At 38.2% G+C, this 27,992-nt stretch overlaps 4 protein-coding genes across 10 annotated transcripts; 1 reads left to right on the plus strand and 3 right to left on the minus strand.

Annotated features, from left to right (window-relative positions):
• Positions 1-787: 787 nt before the first annotated feature.
• On the minus strand, positions 788-4,642 carry LOC117637733 (DDB1- and CUL4-associated factor 8-like). 4 transcript variants are annotated; one of them, XM_034372719.1, is made up of 5 exons: positions 4,174-4,642; positions 3,448-3,699; positions 3,204-3,347; positions 2,083-2,835; positions 788-1,472 (listed from the first exon to the last, which is right to left on the minus strand). In XM_034372719.1, exons 1-5 carry the CDS (start codon positions 4,282-4,284, stop codon positions 1,311-1,313), a joined length of 1,422 nt encoding a protein of 473 aa, XP_034228610.1. In that variant the 5' UTR covers positions 4,285-4,642; the 3' UTR covers positions 788-1,310. The 4 variants fall into 4 exon arrangements, with proteins under 4 accessions (XP_034228610.1, XP_034228609.1, XP_034228608.1 ...); XM_034372718.1 differs by having other exon boundaries at positions 788-1,223; positions 4,174-4,641; XM_034372717.1 differs by having other exon boundaries at positions 788-1,226; positions 4,174-4,641.
• Positions 4,643-8,014: 3,372 nt separating this feature from the next.
• On the minus strand, positions 8,015-11,407 carry LOC117638566 (pentatricopeptide repeat-containing protein At1g62260, mitochondrial). The gene is made up of 3 exons (XM_034373673.1): positions 11,400-11,407; positions 8,619-11,069; positions 8,015-8,493 (listed from the first exon to the last, which is right to left on the minus strand). Exons 1-2 carry the CDS (start codon positions 11,405-11,407, stop codon positions 9,035-9,037), a joined length of 2,043 nt encoding a protein of 680 aa, XP_034229564.1. The 3' UTR covers positions 8,015-8,493; positions 8,619-9,034.
• A 362-nt stretch (positions 11,408-11,769) lies between these two features.
• Positions 11,770-13,568, plus strand: LOC117637643 (pentatricopeptide repeat-containing protein At2g17033). The gene is made up of 2 exons (XM_034372576.1): positions 11,770-12,091; positions 12,335-13,568. The coding sequence occupies exons 1-2, from the start codon at positions 11,789-11,791 to the stop codon at positions 13,394-13,396; spliced, it is 1,365 nt and encodes a 454-aa protein (XP_034228467.1). The 5' UTR covers positions 11,770-11,788; the 3' UTR covers positions 13,397-13,568.
• Positions 13,569-13,725: 157 nt separating this feature from the next.
• LOC117637997 (serine/threonine-protein kinase ATR) lies at positions 13,726-27,939 on the minus strand. Of its 4 annotated transcripts, none has more exons than XM_034373082.1 (16): positions 27,761-27,939; positions 27,518-27,662; positions 27,234-27,346; positions 26,703-27,037; positions 26,418-26,542; positions 25,409-25,553; positions 24,718-25,281; positions 24,552-24,627; positions 23,476-23,785; positions 21,757-23,010; positions 18,124-21,526; positions 17,461-18,030; positions 16,346-16,969; positions 15,839-16,033; positions 14,822-15,141; positions 13,726-14,248 (listed from the first exon to the last, which is right to left on the minus strand). In XM_034373082.1, exons 1-15 carry the CDS (start codon positions 27,915-27,917, stop codon positions 14,974-14,976), a joined length of 8,184 nt encoding a protein of 2,727 aa, XP_034228973.1. In that variant the 5' UTR covers positions 27,918-27,939; the 3' UTR covers positions 13,726-14,248; positions 14,822-14,973. The 4 variants fall into 4 exon arrangements, with proteins under 4 accessions (XP_034228973.1, XP_034228972.1, XP_034228976.1 ...); XM_034373081.1 differs by having other exon boundaries at positions 24,706-25,281; XM_034373085.1 differs by lacking the exons at positions 25,409-25,553; positions 26,418-26,542; positions 26,703-27,037; ... (1 more) ...; positions 27,518-27,662; positions 27,761-27,939 and having other exon boundaries at positions 24,718-24,778; positions 24,994-25,139.
• Between the last annotated feature and the right edge of the window lie 53 nt (positions 27,940-27,992).

Consider the following 27,992-nt stretch of genomic DNA (forward strand, 5'->3'; position numbering starts at 1 on the left):
GAGGATGAGGCGAGGCGGGGGGTGCTTAGGAGGAGGTGGCCAGCGAGGAGGGTGGCTAGCTAGCTCCTCCCTCTCCTTATATTTATATATATATATATATATATATAGAGAGAGAGAGAGAGAGCATTTTAAAGAGTTATTTTTTGTGTGTGGGTATATTTGTAATTGTAGTTGGATGTCTTGAATCACCTTTGATATAATTCACTTGTTAAAATTTCTAATGTTCACTAAAGTTGGGGAAAGGAAAGTCATCTCCACTCTATAGCTCATAAAGGAAGCAAGTTGAAACTGACAATTAGGTTTTAAACCATGATTTCTTTCTCTATAGTGATCGGTACTTAAATGCGTCTGATTTAAATTGTTCTATCATGAGTAACCGTCATTTCAGATTTATGTACTTTTAAGAGATATTTAGGGATATATTTTTTTCTTAGCACTAATATTATAGATAAATCATACACAATTGAATTTCTATAAACAAACCAAAAAAAAAAACTCAAAAAATGACAGTTGACCATATTGAATTTAAGTTTGATTATTAAATTATTTTGATACCCCATTAAGTATTTTGGGTTTTATATGAGATTTTAGAATTGGACTTATTTTAAGAAATTGATAGCAATTTTGTGATTTATAAGAAGTTAAAAGCCTCTTTATTATGTTGTAAATAGACTTTGAGTGTGTTTCTAAAGTCTATTTCATATAGAATATTTTTATAATTTAGCCCCTTATATTGGGTATAATAGTAAATATCCCTAAATTTAATTCATAATTTTGAGTGGCAATCTGAAAACTGAAAGTACATTCTTTTTTCAACACACAACAAATTTCCAGTCTTCTTTTCACCCTAATTTAAGCAGAAAGCGAAAATACAAGAAGAAAAAATAAAAATAAAAAACACGAATGTATAGAAAACAACACGAAATATAAGTTAACAGGAAAATTCTCCAAAAAGTATAACTTCATCCTAATTATGTACAATTATTCATAGGCTTCATAACTCAACAAAACAAATCATCCTGACTGGAGGTGTCTCCTCCGTCCTCTGAAGAATCATCAGAGTTGCGCTGGAATGCCATTATTAGCTCTAGAAGTTCCTGACCATCATTTGAGTTCTCGCCGTCACGCTCTGGGCTTACCCTCTGCCTTTGCAATGAAAACAGTTGCAACATCAAGTCCTCGGGTGAGGATAGGCGGTACATCCATCCCCTAGCCCTGGGTTTCTTCTGGACACAATCGTAAAATTATAATCATTAGCATCATCATAACCATCAAGAAAACTGTCATCATTGTTATCGTCAACATCTCATTCAATCGCTGCCACCTTCAGAGTCATCGCTATCATCATCATCCACATCGTCGTCGTCGTCATCATCATAAAAAATATCATCAGAAAAATATTCATCATCATCCTCCTCATCCTCTTCCTCATCCTCACTAGCATACCATAATATTCGGCCAGGTTTCAGGACCTTTACCAAACAAGTAACAGCAGAGAAATTAGTTCCTCTGCTGCCCAAATAGGTTCTAGCATCTGTATTATAGCCCTATCTGTATCTAATTGTTTATTGTTCACATCATGGTACCAACATAGGCATATATACAGGCGTTTCTAGGACTACCTAGAAGGGTGAGCAACCCAGTGAAGCTGCACCAAATCAGCTTTCTACACCAACCTAGGGGTTCAGAAAGAAGGGTTGTCTCCAATGTATATTTAAACAATTGAAGCACTAGACTTACAATCTAAAATGTAAATTCTGTCTTTTGATCATATACAAAAATGAAAAGTACCATCCATGAGTAACCAACAATTCAATGTTCGGCATAATTGAAAATGTTGTGTCCTGACAACACCCCCACTCACATCCCATTTTCTGCTTGCCCTTGAAGAGAAGAACTATAATCTTGCCATGCATCACCACCCAAAACTCAAAAGGCGAAGGGTGATGCAAGCACCATGTAAAAGAAGGATAAATAAAATTTACTTTTCATAGGTCATGCAAGTTGGTCCATGAAACAAAATTTAGAACCTTTAAAGAGAGACTTCTCATCAAAGAAATAGCTCAAAATAACAAAGCATACCTTCTCGATGTTCTGAGGCAGAGTAGCTCTCTCATTGGCCTTTGGAGTCCATATCTTGATGTCACTATCGATTCCGCTGCTTGCAAGAACTGTGTTGTGAGGATGAGACTCGATGCAATTTACCACATGCTTATCTGCTTCCATAACACGAATCAGCTCCCCACCCTTTTTCTTCCATATGAATATCCGCGCACAGTCAGACCCGCTCACAACATACTCACATTTAGGACCAAAGAAGTTCACGCCTTTCACTGTCTCACAGTTCCTATGACCCTTGTAAACTTGAGGAGCAGAACTTTCATCAATAGGCATGGTTGATGGAGATGCTTCACTCTGATGATCAGTACTCATTTCACTTGCATCACTGCCCATAGAAACTGGAGAGGTTGTAACTGGATTAGGTCCCAACCCCATATCTCGTTCAAAAAGATAGATGTTCTCATCATTGTATGAGACAAGAAGTTCACTCTGTTCTGAGAAGGCCAATCCAGTAATTCCAACTCGCCCATCACCAATCAAGTGTGGTGGGCAAAAGAAGTTTGCAGGTTGGCCGAAATCAGATGATCCATCCCATTTATACTTGCGGATATCAAAAAGTCGAGTATATTCGTCAGAACCTGCCACTGCAAAGAAATTTGGGTTTCTTGGGTCAATTGCAATTGCATTTAGATGGATGGCTGGCATGTGACTCCTTCTACCATCAAGAGGTTGGCATGTGACAAGTTCTGTGGCAGCCCCAGTCCTCAGATCAAACTGTAAAGTAATAACAAGTCACAATTGTTGTATAACCACACCAAAAAAAAAAACATTAAATTTTGAAACAAAAGCACCAGAAACATCACATGGACTTAACATTCAAAATTGCCCATTGGAATCCCAATGGCAAGATAATCAACGAGCCTTAAGATTTTGAAAATTTTCAAGTCAATGAAATAACAAGAAAAGAATTAGCAAATAATCACAATCTGTTAAGCCTCCAATCAAGTTCACTAGGTGAAAGGATCTCATCCACTGAGTACAGATTACCATTTTTAGGCTTGTCCAAGAGTACATAACTTATCTAATTGAAAGGAAAAAAAAAATATTAATGTTTATGGCTAGCAAAGGAAATGATAACTCACATGTTGCACCAATCCATCTTCACCACAGGTGTAAAAAATGTGAGGGCTCCCAGGCTCAATTGCCAACTTATGAGAGCGCCCCAGATGTTTGCCCAACAATGAAGTTTTCACTTGTCCTTTATCTGAAATTTGAGCATGTCTCACCTGAAAATATAAAATGTTATTAGAAGTATTTTATTATAAATTATTTTTAAAAAAGGAATATTTCATGGCATGATGCCAATGCTTAACGTTAACAAAGTACCTGCCCATCAGCAGCACAGGTGATAATGCTTCTATCATCGGTATAAGGCATGATCTTTGCTTGGAAAATATTGTTATTATGACCTGAATGGAATGAAAGCTGAACTTTCCCAGTTTCCCAATTCCATAGGATGACCCGCCTGTCATCAGAGCCTGAAACCAGAATATCACCAGCCGCATTGAAGCTTATAGTGTTCACACATCCTCGGTGCTTCTCGAGCTTCCTGTAGAGTTCAAGTCGAAGCACAAGATCCTAAAACAAAATAACAAACAAAACAAAAACTAATTAAAGCTTTGTCCAATATGAGAAACAAACCACTTCAACTGCATGCATTAACAAACCACAATCAAATTCTCCTCTGTAGATATTTGAACAAGAATTTCATACCCATATGAGAACTACTCAAGCGGCAATCATATGATCTCCACAACCTTCAAAACACATTACACAACCCCACAATAGAATTCTATACTGCAACTCTCAGTACAAAGCAAGAAAGAACCCAACTTTAATCTAGTATCACACAAATATGATCTGAATGACCCAAACGTGAATTTAATATAAGCCAAATTTCACAACTTCATTAACAAATAAATACACAATCCAAAACCCAATACAGGAATTAGCTTATAATTCCAGTTACACGATCAGAAATCACTCAACCAAAATTTAATCCAGTAAAAACAATTAAATAACAATCAGGGATAAGGTTATCCAGGAAAAGACCTCAGAGCCACCAACACGGTGGGTAAAATTTCTGGCCGAGAGCTCGCCGACCTCGCGCTGCCAAACATTGACGACAGCCTTGCCGATGCTTGTTCGTGGCCTCTTGTTCATCGTCAGAACTCACAGCAGGATTGAAGATCGATTGGGACCGAGTTGGGTGTGTGATGACTCAGTGAAATCGGAGCGAAATGATGAATAAAAAAAGCGCGCGTGGGGGATTTGGGGCTATTATAGAAAAAGGCTCGAGGTGGTCGTCGTTTGACGGTGTCTCAGGGACAGAGAGATCGCTAAGAATCGCATTTGGCTCAAACAGTTTGCCTTTGCTCTTAGCAATAAAAAATAAACAAAGAAAACCCCACTGGGCCTGGTTTTATGGGTCTCTCTCCTCTATCTCCTCTCTCTTCTCTTCTCTCTCCTCCTTCTGTAAACTCCATCGAGTATTTGAGAACGTCCACGTACCTCTAAAAGCCACGAGAAGACACTACCAAATAAAATACTATGCAACTGGATTTGGACACGACATGGTGGTGATGACGCGATAATCATTCGGATTTTTCATATGAAATTAATCAGTTTTTTTGAAAAAATAAAATAAAAAGAAAAGTGAAATATTATTTGCTTTTTTATTTATTTTAATTTGCGATTAGTATTGTAGGGCTCTAAGGTCTAGAAAATGTGATCGTGTGTTTAGATTATTAGCTAGAATTATATGTTTGTCATTAGGTTTTAATTAGTTTTTAATTGCAAAGAACTCATTAGTGCAGTTGTTTAGAGTAATTATTCGCTCAGGAAAGGCCCTAAATTCAAATCTTAATATACGTGTAGTATAAGTATGTTATGTTGGAGAGTAACCAAAAAAAATGATGGCTACTATATTTTAAACAAAAAATAGGAAATAAAAAAATGTGACTCATAATTCAAATGGTATGTACAAAATGTACAAATTACTGAGGTTGCATAGCCAAATAAATCATTTTCTACCTTCTCTAGATCTGCAATGTAACAATTGTTCAACATTCCTTCTCTTAGAAAACCCTATTTTACACTATTCTAGTTGAATTCCATGATGATTTACAAGGTGACAATAGTAAAAGGACAAGACCATATCGAAGGAAGAATACCTAGGATCTTCAGAAACATACATAGTCTGTATTTCAGGAACTTTGATATATTCAATTGTTGTTCACAACAGAAAGTTGTGATATTTGTGATGCATAGCAACCCACTTGTTTAACGACGTTATAATATCAACAGTTTCTTCTTGGCTTTCTCTGGAACTTTCCTAACATCCAAACAAAAGAGTAGAATATTGAAACTCCAAAATACTTATGATTCTCACAACAAGAAAACCGTTACAATCAGAATCAACAAAATTGTTGGAAAATCAAAACAGAAACAACAATATTCTTGCTTTTTATTATATTATTAGTTTGAGATTAGTGTTGTAAAGGGAGAATTGGTTTAAGGTTTAGAAAATGTGATCATATGTTACGCAATTAAATGATTAGTTAGAATTATATGTTTATCAATTTGTCAAATTATGTAGGTTTTAAGTAGCTCTTAATTTAGTTGTTTTTCTCTTTCAATGTTGAAATATGTCGCAAATTTGAATTATCGTGCCTTTTGATATTTTTTTAAAATAAAATAAATGTGTTTATATATTACATATTTTTCATAGTTTGCTTTTTAAGAGACTTCGTTTTTTGGAAAAAAAGAAAAAGAAAAAAGAAATAAAAAAAGAATTAACTTGATGCCTCCTATCAGTCATAAATGTATACGGCATGTTAGTTAGTCACACTTACGTAGTGCTGTAACAAACATAATGCACATTTAGTTTTTCTATATGTAGTGCAACTCGCAAGTAATTTTTTTAAGAAAATGTTTGTTCGTTGCAGTAGTTCTTTCCTCCCGGCAAGTTGTGGTGATACAATGGCGGAGAGAGATGCTGGAGGAAACCAAAAAAAGACGATGGCTAATGTATGAAACATGAAGTATAAAATTAAAGAATGCTAATCAAAAACCAATTGTTGGTTATGGGACCACACCATACATAGAGCACCACTTTGTAGGAGGAGATTCCTAATTCTAGCTGGATTCTGGATTGGGTATGTGGAAAACATAGTGGTTGCAGAGCCACTGACATATATCATTCTCTAAAATGTAATAATCATCTAATTTATCTCACTTAGACCCTAGAACACTATTTAACCAAACAATGTATCCTATGTATAAGGGTGGTTCTAGGCTGATGCAAGTGGCGCCACCGCACAGGGCTCCCAAAAATAAAATTCTTTATATTATATATATAAATATTATAGTATAGCGTGCTAGACATTTGCACAAGGGCATGTCTGGTGGAGTTGGCTCCAGCGCTTGTCCAATTAACGAAGCTCCTTACGTATCGTTCTTTAAAAATAAATAAAAATTATCCTCTAAGAAAAGTACTTTCTTCATTAAATTTAAAAAAAAATAAAATTTCATGGCTTCTTCTTTCTCTTAAACTCTGTTTTTCTTGTAAGTAATCATCATCATTCATCAACCTCTCTTTGGTTCTTTTTTCAATCCTTTGACAATTTTTGTTATTCTTTCAATTTCAGGAATTTCAACACCAACATAATTCCTAAATTCATAAAGACCACTCAAAATCAAATAGTCATATTCAAATTTCAGGAATTTGTGTGCAACAACTCTTTAATTTGTTATTGCCAATTTTTTTCCTATTAAATACAGATTGCTTATTGGAGACAGCAAGAGACCTTGTAGGGACACAAGGAGCTTATTTTTGTACCAAACATTTAATTTTATCAAATAGAAACATTTAAATTTCTATGAATTTGATTTCTGATTGTCATTACATATTTATTCATTATGACTTTTAGTTATAAAAAAATTGTTTATGACATTAAGTTATGGCAAATTTTTATTTATATTATTTTCGTATTAGATTATGTGAGGCCCCAATTTAAATTTCGCACAGGACCTTCAAAATCTCAGGGATGGCCCTGCCTGCTTATACTCATTTCCAAGTTGTCATGGTTAACATGTGAGCTTCCATTGTTGGAAACCGGTAGGGCGCAAAAGAATTTCCGAAAAAGAGTAAGATGAAACTGGAAATGTTTTACAATGTGATCTTCCATTGTTGGAAACCGGAAGGCGACAGTGAAGAAAGATGTTTCAATAAAGAGTAAATGTTTACAAGGGTGAAATGTTGGTGGGTACACAATTATGAAGAATGTCCCAACAACAACAACAACAAAAAAAAAAAAAAAAAGGTTATCATCCGATTATATTTTGTGTTTTCATTTTTAGGTGGTCTTTATTATTCATATTTTGAGGTAAATGTCATTATTTTAATTCACAAGTTGACAATGGTAAAAGTACAAAAACCATATCGAGGAGCTTTGATATTCAATTGTTGTTCACAACATCGACATTTGCAATCATATCAACCGACTTTTTAACGACCTTCCAATATCAACAGTTTCTTCTTAGCTTTCTCTGGAATTTTCCAATGTTCAAACAAAAGAGTAGAATCTTTAACTCCAAAATACCCTTTGATTCTGTGAACAAGAAAACCGTCATAATAGAAAACGATAAAATTGTTAAGTATTGTCCGACCAGAAACTCCATGATTTCGGGTGTTATGAGATATAGCATCTGGTTTTTGTGGTCATTCTTAAGCTGAACTTTCCTAACCTAGGTTTTGGAAGCAAGTCTCTGTCATCTTAAAAGGTGCAGACCAATTGGTTCGCATGTGATCTGTCATTCTAGGTTCATAGAATCTTTGTTACAGTCTCTAGCCACTTTTCCATATCATTGGAAAGAAATAACATTGCACATTCATAGCTGACGGACCAGTAAAAATTTCATAAAATTGCTTCTATACAACAAACATGCATTGATCAGCTCAAATAAATAATCCAATTCATAGTCACAAGATTCTGCACCTGTCACTGAAATTCCAAAGAATAGCCACCTCGATGCATAAGACTTGTCCATTTCGTGACGAGCTCTAAGATCACTCGTGGAGGCCATGCATCTCTGTATTTCAATAACATCTGTTAGTTAGGATCTCCCTTGAGTTCACAGATCCTATTTGGAAAACATTGAAAGGAAATGCTTTTGCTCTTGCATTGATCCCACCATAAAATGCTGCAAGTCCACTCGTGCCTTCTAGATTAACATTAGAGCCAGAGTTGTAGAAATTAGAACAATAAAGAGCAGGAAAATTCCACGCCTGTCATTGATATTTAATGATGACTCTACTACACTTCTTAAGCCCCAAACACTGGAAATCTGGACGTGCAATCTCACTAGAATCTGAAGAAATTAGGACCAGAAAATACAAATTGTCAATTTTTAAAGTTCTGGAACAGAGAGGTAACATATATATCATGGTTAGTTCAAAGATAAGGGCTTGACTAGAGGTTATGTTAACAACGTACCAGCCTGTTGCCTGTCGGCGTCACCCAACTTAATCTTCATCAGTTACAATGAATTGTGTACCAAATAGGCTAGTGTTAAGTGTGACAACAGCATCATGTATGGTTCATATCCACCAGATTGAAACCTGACAGTGTTCATGCTATTCATTGAAGTTCATGTGTCTGTAGAACCTGGTTCAGACTCAGTTAGCCCACAGCTGTCCTTCCTTTTTTGGGCATATTACCATTCTTCCAAGTGTCTAAATCACCGTATTTTTTTTCCTGGATTGTGTCGTTTCCCATCTCCAGGGTAATACAAGCAAGAATATTTGATTGAATGGTTTAACAATTAACTTGGATCAGAGGAAACCAATATCAATGACAGGGATTCTGTGGTACTGAATCACCAACTTCATATAATCAGCATATAAATGTCCTTAGAAATGGGAAGAATCTACCCGACTGTAAGCCGCATGCTTTCTTATATTATTCTTATCCATCATCAATCTCACCTCTGCCGCATCATCCCATAGTTCAGCGTCAGCATACATATTGTATAGCAATACATATGGAGCTGAGCTTTCGGGTTCAAGTCTCATTAATGCTTCAGCTGCAACTCGGGCCAACGCTACATTGTTATGCACTCTACAAGCACCTAACAATGCTCCCCATACAGCCTTGTCTGGCTCGAATGGCATGCTCTTAATCAAACCCGTGGCCTCCTCAAGCTGGCCATGCCGACCGATGATGTCCACAAGGGAGGCATAGTGTTCAACCCGTGGCTCAATTCCAAATTCACTAATCATGGATTTAAATTGACTCCGGCCTTCATCAACTAATCCTGCATGAGCACATGCATTCAACACTGCGATAAATGTTATATAAGTAGGCCGCACCTTTAACCTCTTCATCAAAGCGAAAACTTCTAAAGCCTCTGCAGCAAAACCATGAGATGCATAGCCTCCAATCATTGCATTCCAGGAGATAACATCTTTCTGCAGTTTCATCTCATCAAATATTGTCTGTGCCTCTTTTATTGCACCACATCGAGAATACATAGTAATAAGGGAGTTGTTTAATGGCACATCTGCAATAACTGTCTTTGTGACCATCTGATGAACCTGCATGCCAAGATGCAGATCTACCAACCCAGTACTCACACTGAGAAGTGAAGATAAAGTGTGTCTATCAGGTTTCTCTCCCTCAAGTTGCATTCGAGCAAAGAGCTTGACTGCTCCTACAAAGTCCTCATTTTTCTCATACCCTGTTATCATGGAGTTCCAAGAGACCAGGTTCTTTTGGGGCATCTTCTCGAAAAAATCATGAGCCAATTCTAAACAACCAACCTGGGAATACCCTAAAATCAATGAATTCCATGACAGTGCATCAGGATTTGGCATTTTACTAAAGAGGCTGGAGGCCTCTTCCATATCCGATGCATGTACATAGCCACTGATCATGGTATTCCAAGAAAAGGTATCTCGTTCTCTCATTTGGTCAAAAAGTTCCCTGGCAGAAACAATATTTCCTGTTTTCACATAGCACATAATCATGGTATTCCATGATACCACATTTCTCTCAAACCTCCTATTGCCCTCTTTTCCCTTCTGATGCAAAAATGGGATTTGATCAAAAAGCTTCCTGGCTTCTTCAACCCTTCCTCTCTGACCATAACCAGCAATCAACGTATTATAAGCATGCACCAAATCTTCTCTTCCATCATCCCTGTTCCCACATTCGAGAAGAATCCTCGCAGCTTCATCCGATTCACCATTCTGAATAAGCCCCGATACAAGTGCACTAAGAGAAGCCCGATCCCGTTCTGGCATTCTCTCAAAGAACTCAATTGCATGCACAACGTCACAGTTCTGCAAAAACCCAGTAATCATTGCATTCCAAGAAACAACACTCTGGTTAGGCATTCTATTAAAAAGCTGTAATGCCTCAGTCATCCTCTGATTCTTGGCATACCCACTAATCATTGTGTTCCAAGAAACACAATCCCTCACTGGCATTTGATCAAACAAACTCCTCCCCTCCTCAATATACCTATCTCCACGACAAGATATATACCCCGATATCATCAAATTCCACGAAACCACATCTCTCTCAGGCATTTCATCAAACAACTTACGCGCCTTGGCCATCTCTCTGCGTTTTACATACCCAGTGATCATTGAATTCCAAGTTACAACATTTCGTTGCTCCATCCTGTCAAAATCTTCCCTCGCTTGGGCTATCTGGCCGGTTCGGATCAAATGGGAGATCCTTTTGTTCAATGCAAAGAAGTCTCCGTCTAGGGCCTGAGTGGAAATTTTGTCTGTCGAAGTTGAAGTAAAACGAGAGAGCTGCACGGACGCATGTGGACGAAGACAAAGACGACCTAGAGGCATGCTCATGAGTCTGAACACGACACCGTTTCGATTGCCCATAATCATTCTCCGAATGACAACGTTGTAAGTCTTTGAAGGACTGTGTCAAAGAGAGAAGCTTTTAAACGTTTTGCTTGGCGGTTGAGTGGAAGCTGGTGTATTGGAAGCTTTCGTTCCAAGTTTCTCATTCCACATTTTGTCAGTTGCAAGACAGTTTACTAAAAAAAATTATGAAAATTAGCTACAATCTTAACACATGAATTTTTTTTTTCCTTAGGAATATAAAATTATAACCACTAGCAATTCTATAATTTCTCCACTACTTGATCCTCTCGAATTAGTCATTTTGGATGAGACCGTAACACCTCAATATTGTGTAACAAATTTATCTATGTTATAATAAACGTGTGTGTATTATAATTTAAAGTACAAACTCATCATCTACTTATGTTATAACCAGAGACAAAAATATCAGTCGTGTGGATTGATACTCAAATTTACGAATATATCAATATCGCTTTTAATATCGTTTAACATTATTTGTTATTTCTTCAGAATTATGTAGCATAATCATATATGACTATTTTGTTTAGATTGATTTGAAGTATGGATTGAAAACACATGTTGGGGTTAAGTATGTCATCCTTGCTTCTTCTTCCACTTCTCTCATTCTACTATGATATAATAATTTTTCACCAGATTGGATTAGTAACACCACGTTAAAAAATTGACAACTTTTAAGAATTTGTTTCCTCTGAAAAACTAGAAAAGTGGGGGAACTCCGAGGCCATGTTAAGCCCAATCACATCATATGCCCAAATGATGCTCAGCCTCAACCAAATGGGAGGCATTGGCAGCGGACAACTATCTTTCTCAATAGCATTACCATGGAACCCTCGACGACCTCTGCCTCCATTAACATCACCAATCCAATGCGCAGTGACCAAACAAGGCCAACGCTTTCTCACCAAGCTTGCAGCCAATGCCAGGGACGCCAAGGTCACAAACAAGTTGATTGCCAAATTCCTCACTTCTTCTACCAAGTCCATTGCTCTCAACACTCTCTCCTATCTTCTCTCCCCTGATACCACTCTCCCCCATCTCTCTTCCCTCGCCCTCCCTGTAAGTCCATCTCTCTCTCTCTCTCTCTCTCTCTCTCTCTCTCTCTCTCTCTCTGTGTTTTTGGTTGCTGAGAAATTGATAAGAACAAATTAAATCTTTTGCTATTTCTTAATGGTTTCCAAGAAACATAATGATAATGACCCATTTCCTTTGGGTTGTTTTTTGTTTTTCAGCATTTTCTCAACAACCAAACAAGCCATTACTTTTCATTTCAGCTAAGTTATTAACTTGGGTTTTCTTCAGTTCTACTCAAAAATCACAGAAGCGTCTTGGTTTGAATGGAATCCCAAGTTGGTAGCAGCCCTTGTTGCCCTGCTCGACAAACAAGGCCAACACAACGAAGCAGAAGTTCTAATCTCTGAAACCATTTCCAAATTAGGCTCTAGGGAACGAGAGCTTGCTCTTTTTCATTGTCAGTTGGTTGAATCACACTCTAAGCTAAGTTCAAAGCATGGATTTGATAGTTCCTACAGTTACCTCTATCAGCTTCTTCATAATTCTTCCTCTGTTTATGTCAAAAACCGAGCTTTTGAATCAATGATTAGTGGTTTATGTGAAATGGATCGACCTCGTGAAGCAGACAATTTGATTGAGGAGATGAGAGTTAAAGGACTCAAACCATCGGTTTTCGAGTTTAGGTCTGTGGTTTATGGATATGGAAGATTGGGACTGTTTGAAGATATGTTGAAAGTTGTGGAACAAATGGAGAACCAAGGGATTGCTATTGATACAATTTGTTCCAATATGGTTCTTTCATCGTATGGAGCTCATAGTGAGCTTGCTGCAATGCTTGTGTGGCTCCGAAAAATGAAAAGTTTGAGTCTTCCTTTCTCTATTAGGACTTACAATTCGGTCTTGAATTCATGCCTTACAATCATGGCAATGCTGCAAGAACCGAAAGATTTTCCATGTTCGATTGAAGAATTGAATGGAGTTTTGAATGGTGATGAGGCTTTGTTGGTTAAAGAGTTAGTTGAATCAACAGTTTTGGATGAGGTGATGGTGTGGGAACCTTTGGAGGCCAAGTTGGATTTGCATGGCATGCATTTAGGTTCAGCTTATTTGATTTTGTTGGAGTGGTTTGAGGCAATGCGATGCAGGTTCAACAGTGGGAAGGATGTGATCCCGGCAGAGGTTGTCGTCATCTGCGGGTCAGGAAAGCATAGCAGTGTTAGAGGGGAATCCCCAGTTAAAGGACTGGTTAAACAGATGATGCTTCGGATGGAAAGTCCGATGAGAATTGATCGGAAGAATGTTGGTTGTTTTGTTGCCAAGGGGAGAGCTGTGAAGGACTGGTTATGTTGAGTTGCTGCTTGAGGAAATAGACTGCCTTCCTGTGATACAAAAGTACCAAGGTAGCTTAGTGAACAGCTTAAGAGTAGCTTTCTATAAAATCATCTCTCGTAGCTTTAGGTTATACAATTTGACTTATGGAAAAATCAAAAGCAGATTGATGAGCATAACCTTCTTTTTTTCACGTTGTCAGGGATATTGGATTTTTTTGCTTTTGGTTTTAACAATAATCAACGTTCTATTCTCCAGTCCATCTCACCTTTGAAAAGATAAATAATCTATTCTCTCCAGGTTATGTGATAAATTCAAGCCTATCGATAAAAATTTCAGTCATTTTTGCAGTACAAAAATTGGATAGCGAACTGGCTTCCAGCTTCATTCAATAATGGCGTTAAGGGAGGTGATAGTAATACAGGTACAAGTCTCATGTGTAAGTATATACAATGGGATATGTTGAAGGGATGAAGCATACAAAATTAACCTTAATATCTCCCGACAGACATCGCATATACAGCGAATGCAATTTTTCTCTTTGAATCCTAACCCTAGGAGCACATCCCATATGGTTATTAAGCGCACAAACCGCCACACCGAGGTATGATACAAACTGTTTATATACAGAGCACAATCAATGTACAACCTGAGGTCTCTTGTGATGATCTCCTTAACCAGAAGGAAAATACCACTCAAGCACATGTCTGTCGAATCTTGCGAATTTCAATCAGTCTGGGGTTGTCAAGTTAAGCCCGGCCACTCAGATTCCTCTAGTACATGTCAAAACTCGAATCCCAGCACAGCCTCCTCAGTCCCCGCAGAATCAGTCGAGGAGTGTCACCTAAAAGCTTCATTCCCAATAAAGAACACCTTCATAGCAAAAATAAGAAAATAGATCAAATTCAAGCAATAACAAAAGTAAATTCATGACATTACTAGTGAACACTCATTGAAGGGAAAAAAATAGAACTTCGAGTAAAAAGATCAAGCTTATATTGGTGGAGAAGAGCCATAGCCCACTACACATAACAAATAATGGTATTGTTAGAACATTGTGCATAGTGCCCGTGCCACATTCTTGGTGGTTTTATTACAAGCCCTAGTCTGAGAATAACATTGTTAGAAAATTGTCTTACGTGCACCTTAGTTCTATTGGTGTAGCCACCTTAAATGCATTGCCTTCAGATTGTTATACATCACAATAATAACATCCCTTAATGAATTATTACTTTTTGGAAGTTCAAATAGCTACTAGCAAGTCACCCACACTAATTCCTCCACCTTATGTACTATTGGTGAAAAGTTGAAATGCCAGTGTTAAATAATTCAAGATAAAAACAAATGGAAATTACCTAATCTATTTTCTTCAACATTGCATTGTCGATAACAAAAACACTAGCATAAAATAAAATTTATTAAAGACAAAGAAATAGTAGAGCATACCTGAACAAAATATACACTACAGGACTCTTTCATAGTGAATCTTTGAAGCCTATTCCTAAGATATTTTGTGAGGCTGCTTAAGAAAATCCTCGAGCCCACAAAGACTTTGTTGATTCAACTTTAGAACAGGAGAACCCTTGATCAATTTAACTTCAGAACCAAGGCATCCACCAGATATACATCCTTCCAAGATTTTTGTGGGAGACTGCTTCAGCTATTAATCGACGAGCCTGACCTTCTACGGCCAGAGGCAAAGATGGCGCTGCCCCAACACCAACAACTACTCCTTGCAACCTTGCCTCAATGTTACTGATTGCTCGCTGTAATGTTCATATAGAACACAATTTAGTGATTGCTTCATACCATAAACCTTACCAGAACACAATTTAGTGATTGCTTCATACCATAAACCTTACCACTATCTTTATAACATGTTTTGCATTTTCAGGAAGGATACACCACAAACCATGGGTCACAATTGCTAAAGTTTCACTTTGATCTAACATCCACATCTAGGGAATTTATGATCATATCTCAACATGAACAGGGATCAAAACTTATCAATCACAAACGTGTAATGGAACAGCATCACTACTTCTATCAAGAATTCCTTACTCCTGAATATATGTCCATATTCATCAGGTGGATATTCTGTAAAAAGATGCATCAAATTTAAGGAAATTCAGATCATAGTTTAAAAAAGAAATCCTTGCTCCCAACACCTTATTCTATCAGGTGGCATATTGTGTACGAAAGATCAAGAAACACCACACTGGACTAGAATATCAATGCGATAATGATAGAGAGTTATTCTGTTTTCTTGGGGCAATTTACTCTAAGAAACGTTTTCACTCAAGTTGCAACAATTTGACATGGCAGGCCTTGAGAAAATCTCCACTCAGTTCAATTAGGAAATGAAAAATCAATTTCATCACTACCTTTACATTTATAATGAACAATAGTGACAGTAAACCTGTCACAACAACAATGATAAATGAGATAACCAAAGATCCAAACCTGAGCATGTGGATTCTGAACTTCTACTCCACTTAACTTGTGAGATTTTGTCCATTCCACAAGAGGATCATGGATGAAAGTTTCAAGAACACTCATCAGAGTCTCCTTATGCATCCTCAGTACTGAAAGTGTGATTTCACAGACCCTCAAAAAGATTCCCTCATAACCAGTGATGCCCAAGCCATCAATCATATTCTGCAGGTTTCATAACAGTCCCCATTAGCGTCAAATCCCAGGTAATAAGAAACAATTTAAATTGGGTACGATTTTATAACCATCATTAGCAGATCATGAAGTATTAATTGTACTCACACTAGAACATTCTAGTTCATGTAGAGGCATGCATGTTATATCATTTTGATAATCAACATACAATATAGATTTTATCCTCATTTTGATATTCTAGTTGGTCTTTCTTTTTGCACCTTAAAATAAAAGTATTTGAAAATTCTAGTAAAGAAAACTTGACACAACGGAAACCACATGCATCCATGTCGCTTCTCTCACCTGAGTCAACCTGAAAGGCACCAGCTCAGGCTTCTCTAACTGCAAGCCTTTATCAAATAAGCAACTGAAATCAACATGAACACAGTCACCTGTTGTAGAATCAAAAAGAATGTTTTCACCATGTCGATCACCCAACCCCACAATATGCCCAACCATGGACCAAACTGCAGTAGTGTGTGCATAAGCAATCCGAGCCCTAAACCAAGCAGCTGGCTCAGAAAAAGTGGTTAAGAACCATTTATGAAACACTGGAGGGAACATTGGAAGAATTTTGTCCTTCAACATCTCATCTTCTGGTATTTTACCATGGCATTGATCATAAATTCGTTTGATCTGAGGATTTGTCTTTTGCCTATCAAATTTTCCACAGTTTATATATATGTCTTGAAGTATATGCCGAAGTCCACGAGTGTGGGACACCCATTCTACCATGCCACAGTCCTCTGTCAAAGGAATTACTGCAAAAGTGCGAATGTAGAGTTTCCTTCGACGGCTTTCTGGGTATTTAGACAACAAACGGTTTATCATTGCAGTGAACTCCATCATGCGGGCATCTTTCCTAAGGTCATCCTTGGGTTTGCAGAGGAATGGACGTTCAATGCCGTCACTGCCCATTAAAACAATCTGAAACGCAAAAGAGAATAGGACTGACAATTACAGAGATGATGTGCAACATAGCATAGAAAATCAGACAGTTAACAGGACAGGCACAAGTGACGACAGCAAAAGCTAATCCCTTCAAAATCTTCTCCAAATCCACAGTTTTTGTGCTTTACCACAACTTATGGAAATCTATCCAGTCAATAATTGACTCATCGTATAAATTTAGATTTGATTAACAGGTGATGATTGGTGACTGTAGCTCTTCCTTTATTAAGTTAGGACATAGGGTGGTGGGGGTTGTGGGGTTCACAACTTTAAACAGTCATTCCATATACATTTAAGAGGAAAACCAACATACATACGTAATTTGGTAAAATATGATGCCTTCTTGGTATATACCCTGCTATGGCATACCACAGATTAACCAATTCAGTTACAAGTATGATAAGATGTAAAATCAGAAACATGTTAAATGACTACATGCATTTTCTAAATCCAGAAAAAGAACTCACTTTTTTAGGTCGTTGAAGGGATGAAAGAATCTCGGCCTCATCACTGATTCCTGATATTGTAGGAAGATCAGTCGCAGAAAAGATATCAGATCTAAGTGAGTCAGTGAGCTTCCCATCGTATGTCGGTAGGCTAACAGTTAGAGATTGCTGAATTGGCATGATAATTCCCAGTGGCATCATCCTCTTTAAGGCACTAAATTCAGTTGAGATATTAATTGTTTTTGCCCTTGGCTGACCAGCATGGAAGCATAACTTAATTAAGTGATCAATCAGACTTGCAAACTGCACAAACAGATTGCTGCCAGTATTTCCTTGGCTGAACTCTTTTCGTGCAGCATGTAGGATTTCTGCAGCTGCCTCCCGCCTTGAAGGAACAGTGGATTTTGAAACTGCTGCCATAATCCACAGAGCTTGTTGTGGGTATTTCCGGAGAACTGATGTAATGATGTTTTTGACCAATCGAACAACTTCCTCATTCTGGTGGCAAATTCTGGAAACCAACTGTGGCAGTACTGTTAACCACTGGTATGTTGGCAAATCCTTCAAACATCCTCGCATTATACTCATTACCTACCAAAATAAGAAGAGAATATAGAATGGAGAAAGCAGAGCTTAAATGTAGCTAAAAGAAATTAAGTTCATCTTCAATATAACAAAAGTTACCTTCATATGGACACTTTTCAAATCTTTATCGGATGATGTGCCACTTGTTAGATACATACTGCCGAAGTCAAACCATAAGGTTAACAACCTTGGAAGTGCTTGAAAGAGATTCTTGTGGCCCCTATGAAGCCCCTTTGCATAGAATAACAGTACATCAGGCACATATGACCACCAAAGCTTCTCAGTCTTTAAATTTGAAGAACCAACAATATCACTACTTGTCGGCATTTTCCCTGGACCAAGTTCAATGTTTTCTTCCTGACGTTTCCTGGCATCGGCAAGAACTTCCTCACAATACTTAGCCATGTAGAAATATCCTTTCTCCCACTTGGGCTGCAGTTCCCTCACCCTCGAATAAAGACTCAGCACATCTTCTTTCTGCTTCTGCCCAGTGTAATGGATCCACCTAGAATAGAGAAGAAGGGTCTTTGCAATATCTCGATTCTCATTCAAAGATTGAGTATCACAAACTAAAGGCGGAAGGTTCAGTGGAACCAGTGAAAGACTAGTAATTGATGAAATTGCAGAGGAGCCTACAATCTCTACAGGCATGTTCAGGAGAGACTGTTGCAACTGTGCAATGGCACCATCAGATCGCCGGGTGCTCCACAGAAGTTTAGCCTTCTCCATGTGAACATTAGGTGCATCTGTAGATTGGGCTTCTAGAATCGCCTGGTTTGCTGTCTCATAATGACCGGCCATGCGACAGAGCTTTGCATATTGAAGCCAGCAGTTCCCAACTTGAGCGCCAAGAGCACTGGAAGCAAAAACCAGTCTGCGGAAGGCCAAAAGTGGCTCTCTTGCCCAGATTGATGGCTGTGTAAACCTGAGACGGTTTTCCCAATTCTCCATCACTTGGGAGAATCCATGATCACCCAATTGAAATGATTTCTCCAAGAAAGAGTCATCAGCAAGAAGAGTGTGAAAGTCCTCAAGCTCTCGTAGCAGGTGAAGTTTTACAACAAATGGGTAAGCACGTACATAAGAATCCATGCCTGCAGCAGCAAGAGGAGCAATGAGCGCTTGCTTCGAGAGGGCAATTCTTTCATCCACTGAGAACTGATCCTTCTTCATCAGTGCCTGGAGAATCTTTGCAACATCCATATCAAATGAGGCATTACTTTCAGAACTGCTACAAAGTAGACCTTCTTCATCAGCCCCACTAAGATACTCATCCATCAAATCCCACCTCCCCAGCCTCCATGCTGCCTGTACACCTTGCATGCACCATGTTTTCTTGTACTGGGGAATCCTAGAAATTAAGCCATCCACATGAGTAACCATGGCTTGAAGGTGACACATGTTTAATAAACAGTTAAGGACATCGGAGTGCCTTTGAACTGATGTTGGTTCCATCTGCAAAGCTTGTTCACAAGAAGTTAAAGCCTCTGCCCAGTTTCCAGCCTTTTTATTAATTAAGAGCTGGTCCTGTAATTGTAATCTCATAGATTTCCGTAAACATGCAAAGCCAGAAAGACCATCAGGCTCATCTAGAGAGCTGTATATTTCCATTAGATATGAAACATCGTCATCATCAAAGATGCCACTTCTCTCAGATGCAGGGTTAAAAGAACCTGACTTTCCCCTCACGTATGACTCATAGTACATTAAAGACCTTGCATAAGCCTGACACCTGAAGGAGGCCCTGGCAAGAGACACCCTAGGAATTGCAGACAACAGTTTTGAAACATATGTACACTGTACGAGGAGATGATCTTGATTTTTCAAAGAGTTATGAATTTTATCCTTTGTCTTGGATGCTTGTTGCTTAGATGCCACTGATTGAAAAGACTGGGAAAGAGCTAATTCTTGTTTAATATCATCCACCCATTGACCAAGATTATCAAGGAGAGTGAACACAGCTTGAATGCATACTTCATTTTTCCCACCATTAACTCCATGAACAGCATCCCCACTGTTATCAGATGCTGCAATATCAAGAACACAAAGGATTTCTTCTGTTATGCCATGGCGTGCCTCCTCTGTGCCGTGACAGACAGCATTAAGGACTAAATACGGAAGCAAATATATTGCTGTTTGCATATCATGACGAACTATACCTCGACATGCATTGAAAATGCTGCCACGAGAACCAGTGGCATGTGCAGTCAGCTTTCTTATCCAGTAGAATATCCATCTTCTGAATGACATAGATGGCCTGTAAATTGGGCCAGCAAATGAAGAATCAGCAACATTTGGAAGTTGAAATCTAGAGGTTAAGCAAGGGGCAATTATCTCTTTAACATAATTGGAGAAGCGGTCCCATAATATCTGACCCCTTCTATTCATCTTACTGCTACCATCAATACCCATAATCCCAGATGCATCAACATTCAAAGGCTCTTTGTCTTTTGGAGTCCCTGACGTAGATGCAGCAGCATTCTCATCTAATGAGGCCTCACAGCCTGCAATCTTTAGCAGTTCCTGTATAGCCAATGCAGCTGAGTCTTGAATTATAGTGTCAGGTGCAGCTCTAAAAGCCCTTGCAAGGTGCTTGTGGATTAACTCATAGATAAGGTCATCATCAGAGCATTCAATTTTAAAACGTTGACATGAAAAGCCCTGCACTTTAGCAGGGTCAACGGCACCCAGGGCCCCAAGGCAATCAGCACATACCAACTTCAGCCGCTGTCCAACTGCAGTCCTTGATTCTTCTGCACATCCTCTTAGCAAGGATGTGATTAAAGAACTCAAAATATCCATATCTGTACCACTTTCAGCAGTTATCAGAGCTGTTACCTCTTCTTGTTTCAGGCTCAGCAACTTGCTCAACTCACACACAACCATATATCTGACATTTAAGCTCTCATGATTCAAACCATCAACAACATCACGCAATCGATCCTTCAATGTCATTGACCCTCGGGCTTCTTGTATAGCTTTGTTCACTTCAATTAGAGATGGAATACCGGGCAACGGAGGGAACTCGCGTACATTCTGCTTTAGAATGACCCTGTTATTCAGCACAAGTTCTTCCAAAATTTTAACCACTTTATCTAGATGTATGGGATTTTCTTCATTTCTCTCTAAAAAGGGAATAAGAGCAGCAAAAACTTGAGAAATTACATGCTTAGTGCTAGCTGGTGATACTTTCACCAGCTGCACAATGAAAAAATACAGGACAGACAGGCCCTCACTCTGGAGGGCTTCTTTACCAATAGCATGCATGAGAAGAACCATCAGTTTAGGCACATAAGTATTAAGGTGAGAACCCATCATTTTAATTAGCATCTCAATGCGTTGTAAGGCTTGTTTCTGCAGTGAAAAGTCTTCTGCATGGAGCATCTTTCTATCAATACTGTTAAGAAGGCCAACAAAATGATTCCTCAAAAAGCTGGGAAGATCTTCACCACCAGTTAGAACTCTCGCAACCTCTTTTATCATCTCAGGAACTCTTGCTAACCTGTAAGCATATTTGACATGTTAATACCTTGGCATAATTCTTGCATCTGTTGCAGTGCAGTAAAATTGTAAATAAATATCGCTGCTACTGAAATTCATTGCGTCGCTAGTCAGTGAAAAAAGGTAAGTACCACAAAGAACTGTGCAGGCAGCATCTGAGTGAAAAGAACATTATAACCCACCGAATGCACTGACCAAAATAAAACCCAGGGGGATAGTAGACGTTCATACCTTCTGTTTATCTCATCTGAATCACCTCCATCTAAAAAGCATATGAGTTCGTCTAAAAGGGCCGGTAATGCAGCAGCGAAGATCTCTTGTTTGTCAGAACCAGTCTGCGTATGGTAAAATTGCAAAGCAACAGCTAACTCTCTCACATCTGCTCGATGGAGAACAAAAGCTAGCACTTTTGGTAGCCAATTAACTACAAGAGGCACCAAATCAGTGTTTAAGCACTTAGCCAGTTCATATAAGGTGTCAAGTGCTTGTTTATCATCCTGCTGAGACACTACAAGCTTCGGAAGAACAACAGGAATCATTTTCTTGACAAGATCTTCAGTTTCAATACCAAGAATTGATTCTGTAAACTCTTTGACCATACTTGGACGGCTAGACAGCCTCGCAGACAGATAATCAAATAGTTCATTTCGAACGTGGACAACTTTCAAAAGGATTTGTTCAAATCCCCCTTTCAGATGAAAGTAGCAAGCTTTGTGTATCAGCCTTGATGCATTCATTCTCACTGTCATGTGTGGATTATCAAGCTGATCAACCAACAAAAAAAGAGAAAACAAGAATAGTTGACTGTGAATGTCAACTGCAATCATTATTTCTGCTGTAGATTCCAAAAGAGTCTCAAAGATTTGAGGATCTTTAGTTTCTGAGAAGGCATGCTCGATTATGTTAAAAAACTCTGCTTCTTTACTTTTATTTGATGTGTCCTCATCAAGAAATAAGTAACTCATTACAGAATCATCAAGGAATGAACTAATCTGGGTGCAGAATGCATCTCTTACAGCATTCTTTCCATTAAGAAGTAAATATTTAACACATTTAATCCATTCAAATCTTGACTTAATCAGATTGTCTCTGCCCCCATGTACAAGTATTCGGTAAATATTTTTCACACAAGCAACTTGAACCTCTTCTGATTCATCATAAAGAAGTTCAAGAAATAGAGACTGCAGATGGGAAAAATTACAATCCAAACTCATTTCTCTGCTGTTCATATCAGGGGGGCATATGACTTTTGAATATACCGCAGTATTTTGTCTAACACTTCTGTCACACTTTGAACACCAGAATCCTTGCAGTAAAGAATCTGCCGTTCGACCATGTTTCTCATTTTTCATATTTAAAACTAACTTACACTGGCTTCTATTTGTGCCATCTCCATCATTACAAGATCCATAAAGGCAGGACAAAAGACCAAGGGAAAAGGGAATAATATTCCTAACCTTCTCAGGTCTCTCTCCCCTCAAGAACCTGCAAGTGGGAAACAAAATGTATTTTAATGAACATAATTTTTATGGTTTCATGAGCATAGAGCACACAACAAGAACAATTTTTATGGTTTCATGAGCATAGAGCACACAACTAGAATCTTATAGCGCAAGTATAGTGCAAGCCAAAACCACAAATGCATCCCTCCACCGCTACCCAAAGTAGTTAATCAACAAAAGACCATTTCCAAATGCAGTTTATGTAACACTGTTTTCCAGCACACGGCCATCCATGATAACTGATATAATTTTTCAAGCAAGAACAGAAGTTCTTAATTTTCTTTTATTTTGTCAATGAAGCCTTAGGTGACATTTCATTATAAGATCCCATTTCCAATCCAGAGTGTTATCAATGCATTCATAAATTGATAATTTCGATCATATATATTACTAACATATGTGAAAACTATTACAAAACGTAAATGAACAACTTCAACTGTTCTCTTACTCAAGCCTTCTGAATATACGTGACAGCCCACCAAAACCAGACCAAATGACAATCACAGGCATCGAAATTATAGCTTCAATATTAACTTCTTCAAATTCATCATTAAGGCTCAAATCCAAGACTTCAAGCTGAGTTTCAGTTCCTGTTCTATGACCAAGTTTGCATGCAACTTGAACAGAGGTGCATTTAGTTTTCCACGGATGATGAGGGCCAGTATTATTTACAAGAGAATGGGTCCATGGAAGCTTTACGACATGCATAAGGTCTGCATCAACATCCTTATTTTGCATACTCCCCATTGCTAAGGGACCTGAATAAAAACATAAAATTATTTAACATTCAGTAATGATGGAATCACAGCATATGCACAGAACTCTAGTACTCAACAACCAGGCCTCCAGAGAATGGAGTATTAGTAAACAGAAGAGCAGACTCAAGAAAATCTCGTGCAATAAATAGCAAACCACTTCAAGCACCCTATTATTATCTTCTCTCCCATAATAAAGGGTAAAAGGAAACAAATCTAGGTAATGATACTTCCCCCCGGCATTTTTTGAAATAAGGGAAGAAGTTGTGCTAGTGTGTGAATCATATGTATGAATGAGAGAGAGAGAGAGAGAGAGAGAGAGAGAGAGAGAGAGAGAGAGACACTGGAGAGCTAGAATAACCTTTCATGAAAAAGAATGGGACAACAGAAAAGGCACCATTCCCACTTTATATAAAAGAAATTAGTCATTCAATACATCTCTGACACAACTAAGATTTACCTTCAGGGGATATTTTAATCAAGAAATGAAGTCGCACCTCTTTTATGATTTCAACAAGGGTGCATTTATTATTAAGTATGTGTACAAAATGAGATGATTGATGCTTGAATAGTCAGCCTTTGCCAAAATACAACACCCAATATACACTTAGAAAAAGAAAAGAAAAGAATAAAGACATTCCCTCATCTGGGAGAAAGATAGAAGTGTCATACATGATTATCCATTATCTTGATAGAATTTAAGAACCAAAAATTAGATAACACATCAATATCGCAAAAGCAAGATCTTTCATGAGGTCCATCTCCTTACTCTGTGAAAGCAACATGCTGTGAATTCCTTCCAGGTAGATGGAAATATCAAGTGCAACTGAATTTTCTCGCTTTGCCTACATAATATAACCCTATTTAGTGGTAGGTGAAATTGAGTAAGCTAATGATAAGTCCACCAGTTTAAGCCAACATACCTGCTGACATACCCAGGGTATCCATGCATACATCTGATTAAAGATGCTTTGTGACAGATTGGTCTCTGGGTATCTACAGAAGGCAATGCAAAGCATGCTAAGAGCTGTTAATGCGACCTCTGGTCTTAAAGAATCAGGATTGACACCAGGAGATTTTAAAATTTCAACAAAAGAAAGAAGTGACTGATGCATATAATCTGCATAATCTTCTCTTTCACAAGCAACTGTATGAATATGTTTGCGCTCCACCTGAAAATTAGAATCAGAACTCATGATTTCTTTATCTACCTTTTGACGTTTAATCTTGAAAGTATCCACATCCTGAATAGGCCTTTTTTCTCCAACCCTCGAATTTTCAATTGATTTATCAGTTAATGCTGATATACTCTGACAGTTACTATTTGCAATTCTCAATCCAACAAGATCAGGACCAAGTATAGAGAGAGCTACTTGTAAGCAATCTATCAACGAGAAGCAAGGTTCTGGACAAGAAAGGACATAAACGAGAGACTCTGGCCTCCAGATATGAGGGGGACACATTTTCGCAATCCGCATATATGCATTGCACAATGCAACCTGGAAACAGAAATTATTTAAGTCCATAGAACAAATCAATCCCTCCGATCAATTAGCAATTCACAGGGCAAGAACAAAATAAAGTTAAATTTATCTCAAGGACAACAGATGGGACGTTAATATTAACCTTAAGCTCCTGGCTTTTGGTACTCCTCATTGAATGAGGTAATACATCAACTAAATCAGCAGCTGTTAGCTTGACAACGTCTTCAGGGCAACTACAGTGTAATGCATCAAGGCAACCACCAATGGACGAATCATAAATGATGTTTCTGCAGTGTAAGCCCAGCAATTCATTGGCAGACCAAGGTAAACATTAGGAAATAATACCAGATGTAAGGATCTCATTTATCATTCCCCAAAGACAACAAAATAAAATGCCCCAGAAAGAAAATCTATTATCCCACGAAGACCACTATACGTATTAATGGCCTATAGAATTGACGACTTTTAGAACCATGTTCTCCAGACCACATTAATGCCAGTAAGTTTGCAATACCTATCTATATATGATATCTAGCCAGCACATCATGCCCATTACCAGGAATTACACATCTAAAGTAATTTCTCTTCTGTTTCATGCATGATCATGAACTTGAAGCCCTTCTGAATACTACAGCCTGCAGACTCCCTATCTATCAAAATTGCGTATAAACCCAATTCGGAGACAACTGCTTTCCAATTAGTGAAAATTATGATGAAAAAAAGAAGCTCAGCTGAAAACTATAAGACCCTAAGAATCTACATAAGATGTTTGAGTTAGAATGCATAAAAGAAAAGGACCTAATGAGAGAGGTCTACAACCACTAAAAAGTAGCATCATAAAATCAATAGAATGCAAAAGATGTTTATCATAATTCAACCACTAAGGGGATATAAAATCAATACTAATCAATTTGACCTTCCGGGAAAGCCAAACATGCATTGATGGGTAATCGAAGATAATGAAGCATAAACTTTTTTATCTACTAAACGGTATCAATCATAAACTTTAACCCCAAAAAGTACCATCATAAATGTTACAGACAGAGAAAAGTTGCTTTGAGTTTTCATTCCACAGGGTGATTTTCACTTCTCATTCTTAAATAAAATGTCAATAGCAAACAGCTTTAAGTTTTGAGCATTCAAAGACAGACCTGAATACAGGAAGCCCTTCTTTGTCCTCCCTTAACATAGTTGATATCGACTGAATTATCTTCTGATGAGGAATGATGTCATAATTTATCGCTGATCCAACAACGCATGCAAATTCAAAACATGCCTTGCATAAAATTCAAATAGTGAGAAATTTGTAGAACAGGCTGCTTAAATATCTGAAGTCGTTGAAAGCATTATCAGCTTGTTGAATTCTTTCAAGTTGCACCAGCATCATAAAGATGAATTTATACTAAAAACGCCAACATAAAGCAATTGCTACTCACCATATGCACATCAGCATCTCCATAGCATAGAAGGGAACACGCAGCCGTAACAAATGACACATTAATGAGTCCTTCCACATACAGAGTTCCTTCAGTTAAGCATTTACCAAGAAGCTTTATCATCCATGTTGCAAAAGGTTGCCACCTTATTTTGCCCGTAAGGTTAATCAAGATACCAATCCCATCATTCGGTTTATTACTTGCCGGGAGATCTCCAAGATGATCAGGATCATCCAAAATTGCATTGAAGGACTCACAAAAACACTTTAAAGTCAATTTAGTTGATTCCATAATATTCGAAACGTCAGCACATACTGATGCCACATACAAAAGATCTGAACGAAGAAAAAGACATATTTAGCTTTCTTGTATGCTTATGAAGGTAAATGATACCAAAGTGGTTCAAGCAAAAATATAAATCCATATCCCAAGCTATCCGCTAATATGACCAGTAAAGGAAAACCAAATAAACTTGGTATATCTTGGAGTTAACTGATCATACCGTGTTGTTGAAAAAATTTGTGTCCTTACCTTCAACAACGATCATTGAGTCAATGAAAAACTGACGGTACGCATCCCGTGCTCCGGTACGAAGTAAAGATAAAAGTGATCCAACGGTTTCAAAGATGACACCATGCCGAGAACTAAAACAATAGACATTACATCTCCATCATAAAATCACAACAAAAAAGCAATGACATGTGTTAATGCAGAATGAGTCCTATTTCAATCCCCAAATTTATTTCCACACTTTTCATTTTTTCCCGAACCGAAACAAACCGAAAATAAATTAACTTTATGAACTAACAGCTTACCGAAACGCCGGTTCTGCGAAGAAAGGCAAGATGCGGCCGAGCAGAGGAAGAATTGCGCTTGCCTTTCCATGGTAAAACACTCCGGGAAAGTTCCTAGCGGTGTGAGCGATGAGCTTCAACACAGCTGTCACTTCTCTCTCGTTGGCTGCAAAGAATGGAAAAATCACACTCAAAAACGTCGTCGTATTGTACTTACTGTGCGAGAAAGCCACAGAGAGAGAGAGAGAGTGGGTGGCAGTGTACCAGAGGGAGATGGAACGACGTAGGCGTGAAGGAGGTTAGGGAGGACGGCGCGGAATCGGGCATCCAAAACGTCGTCATCGGCGTGGTTGGGAGGCGTGGCTGAGGTGGCAGCTATGCGTTCTCGGAGCTCGTGGAGGAGGCTCGACAGGTTTGCCATTCCCTCATGCTCTTCTTCTCTCTCTTCTCTTCCCTCCCAATTTCGAAGTGAACTACATACACTCACTGATTATGA

Source organism: Prunus dulcis, chromosome 8, assembly GCF_902201215.1.
Source record: "Prunus dulcis chromosome 8, ALMONDv2, whole genome shotgun sequence".
In the NCBI taxonomy this organism is placed as follows: domain Eukaryota; kingdom Viridiplantae; phylum Streptophyta; class Magnoliopsida; order Rosales; family Rosaceae; genus Prunus; species Prunus dulcis.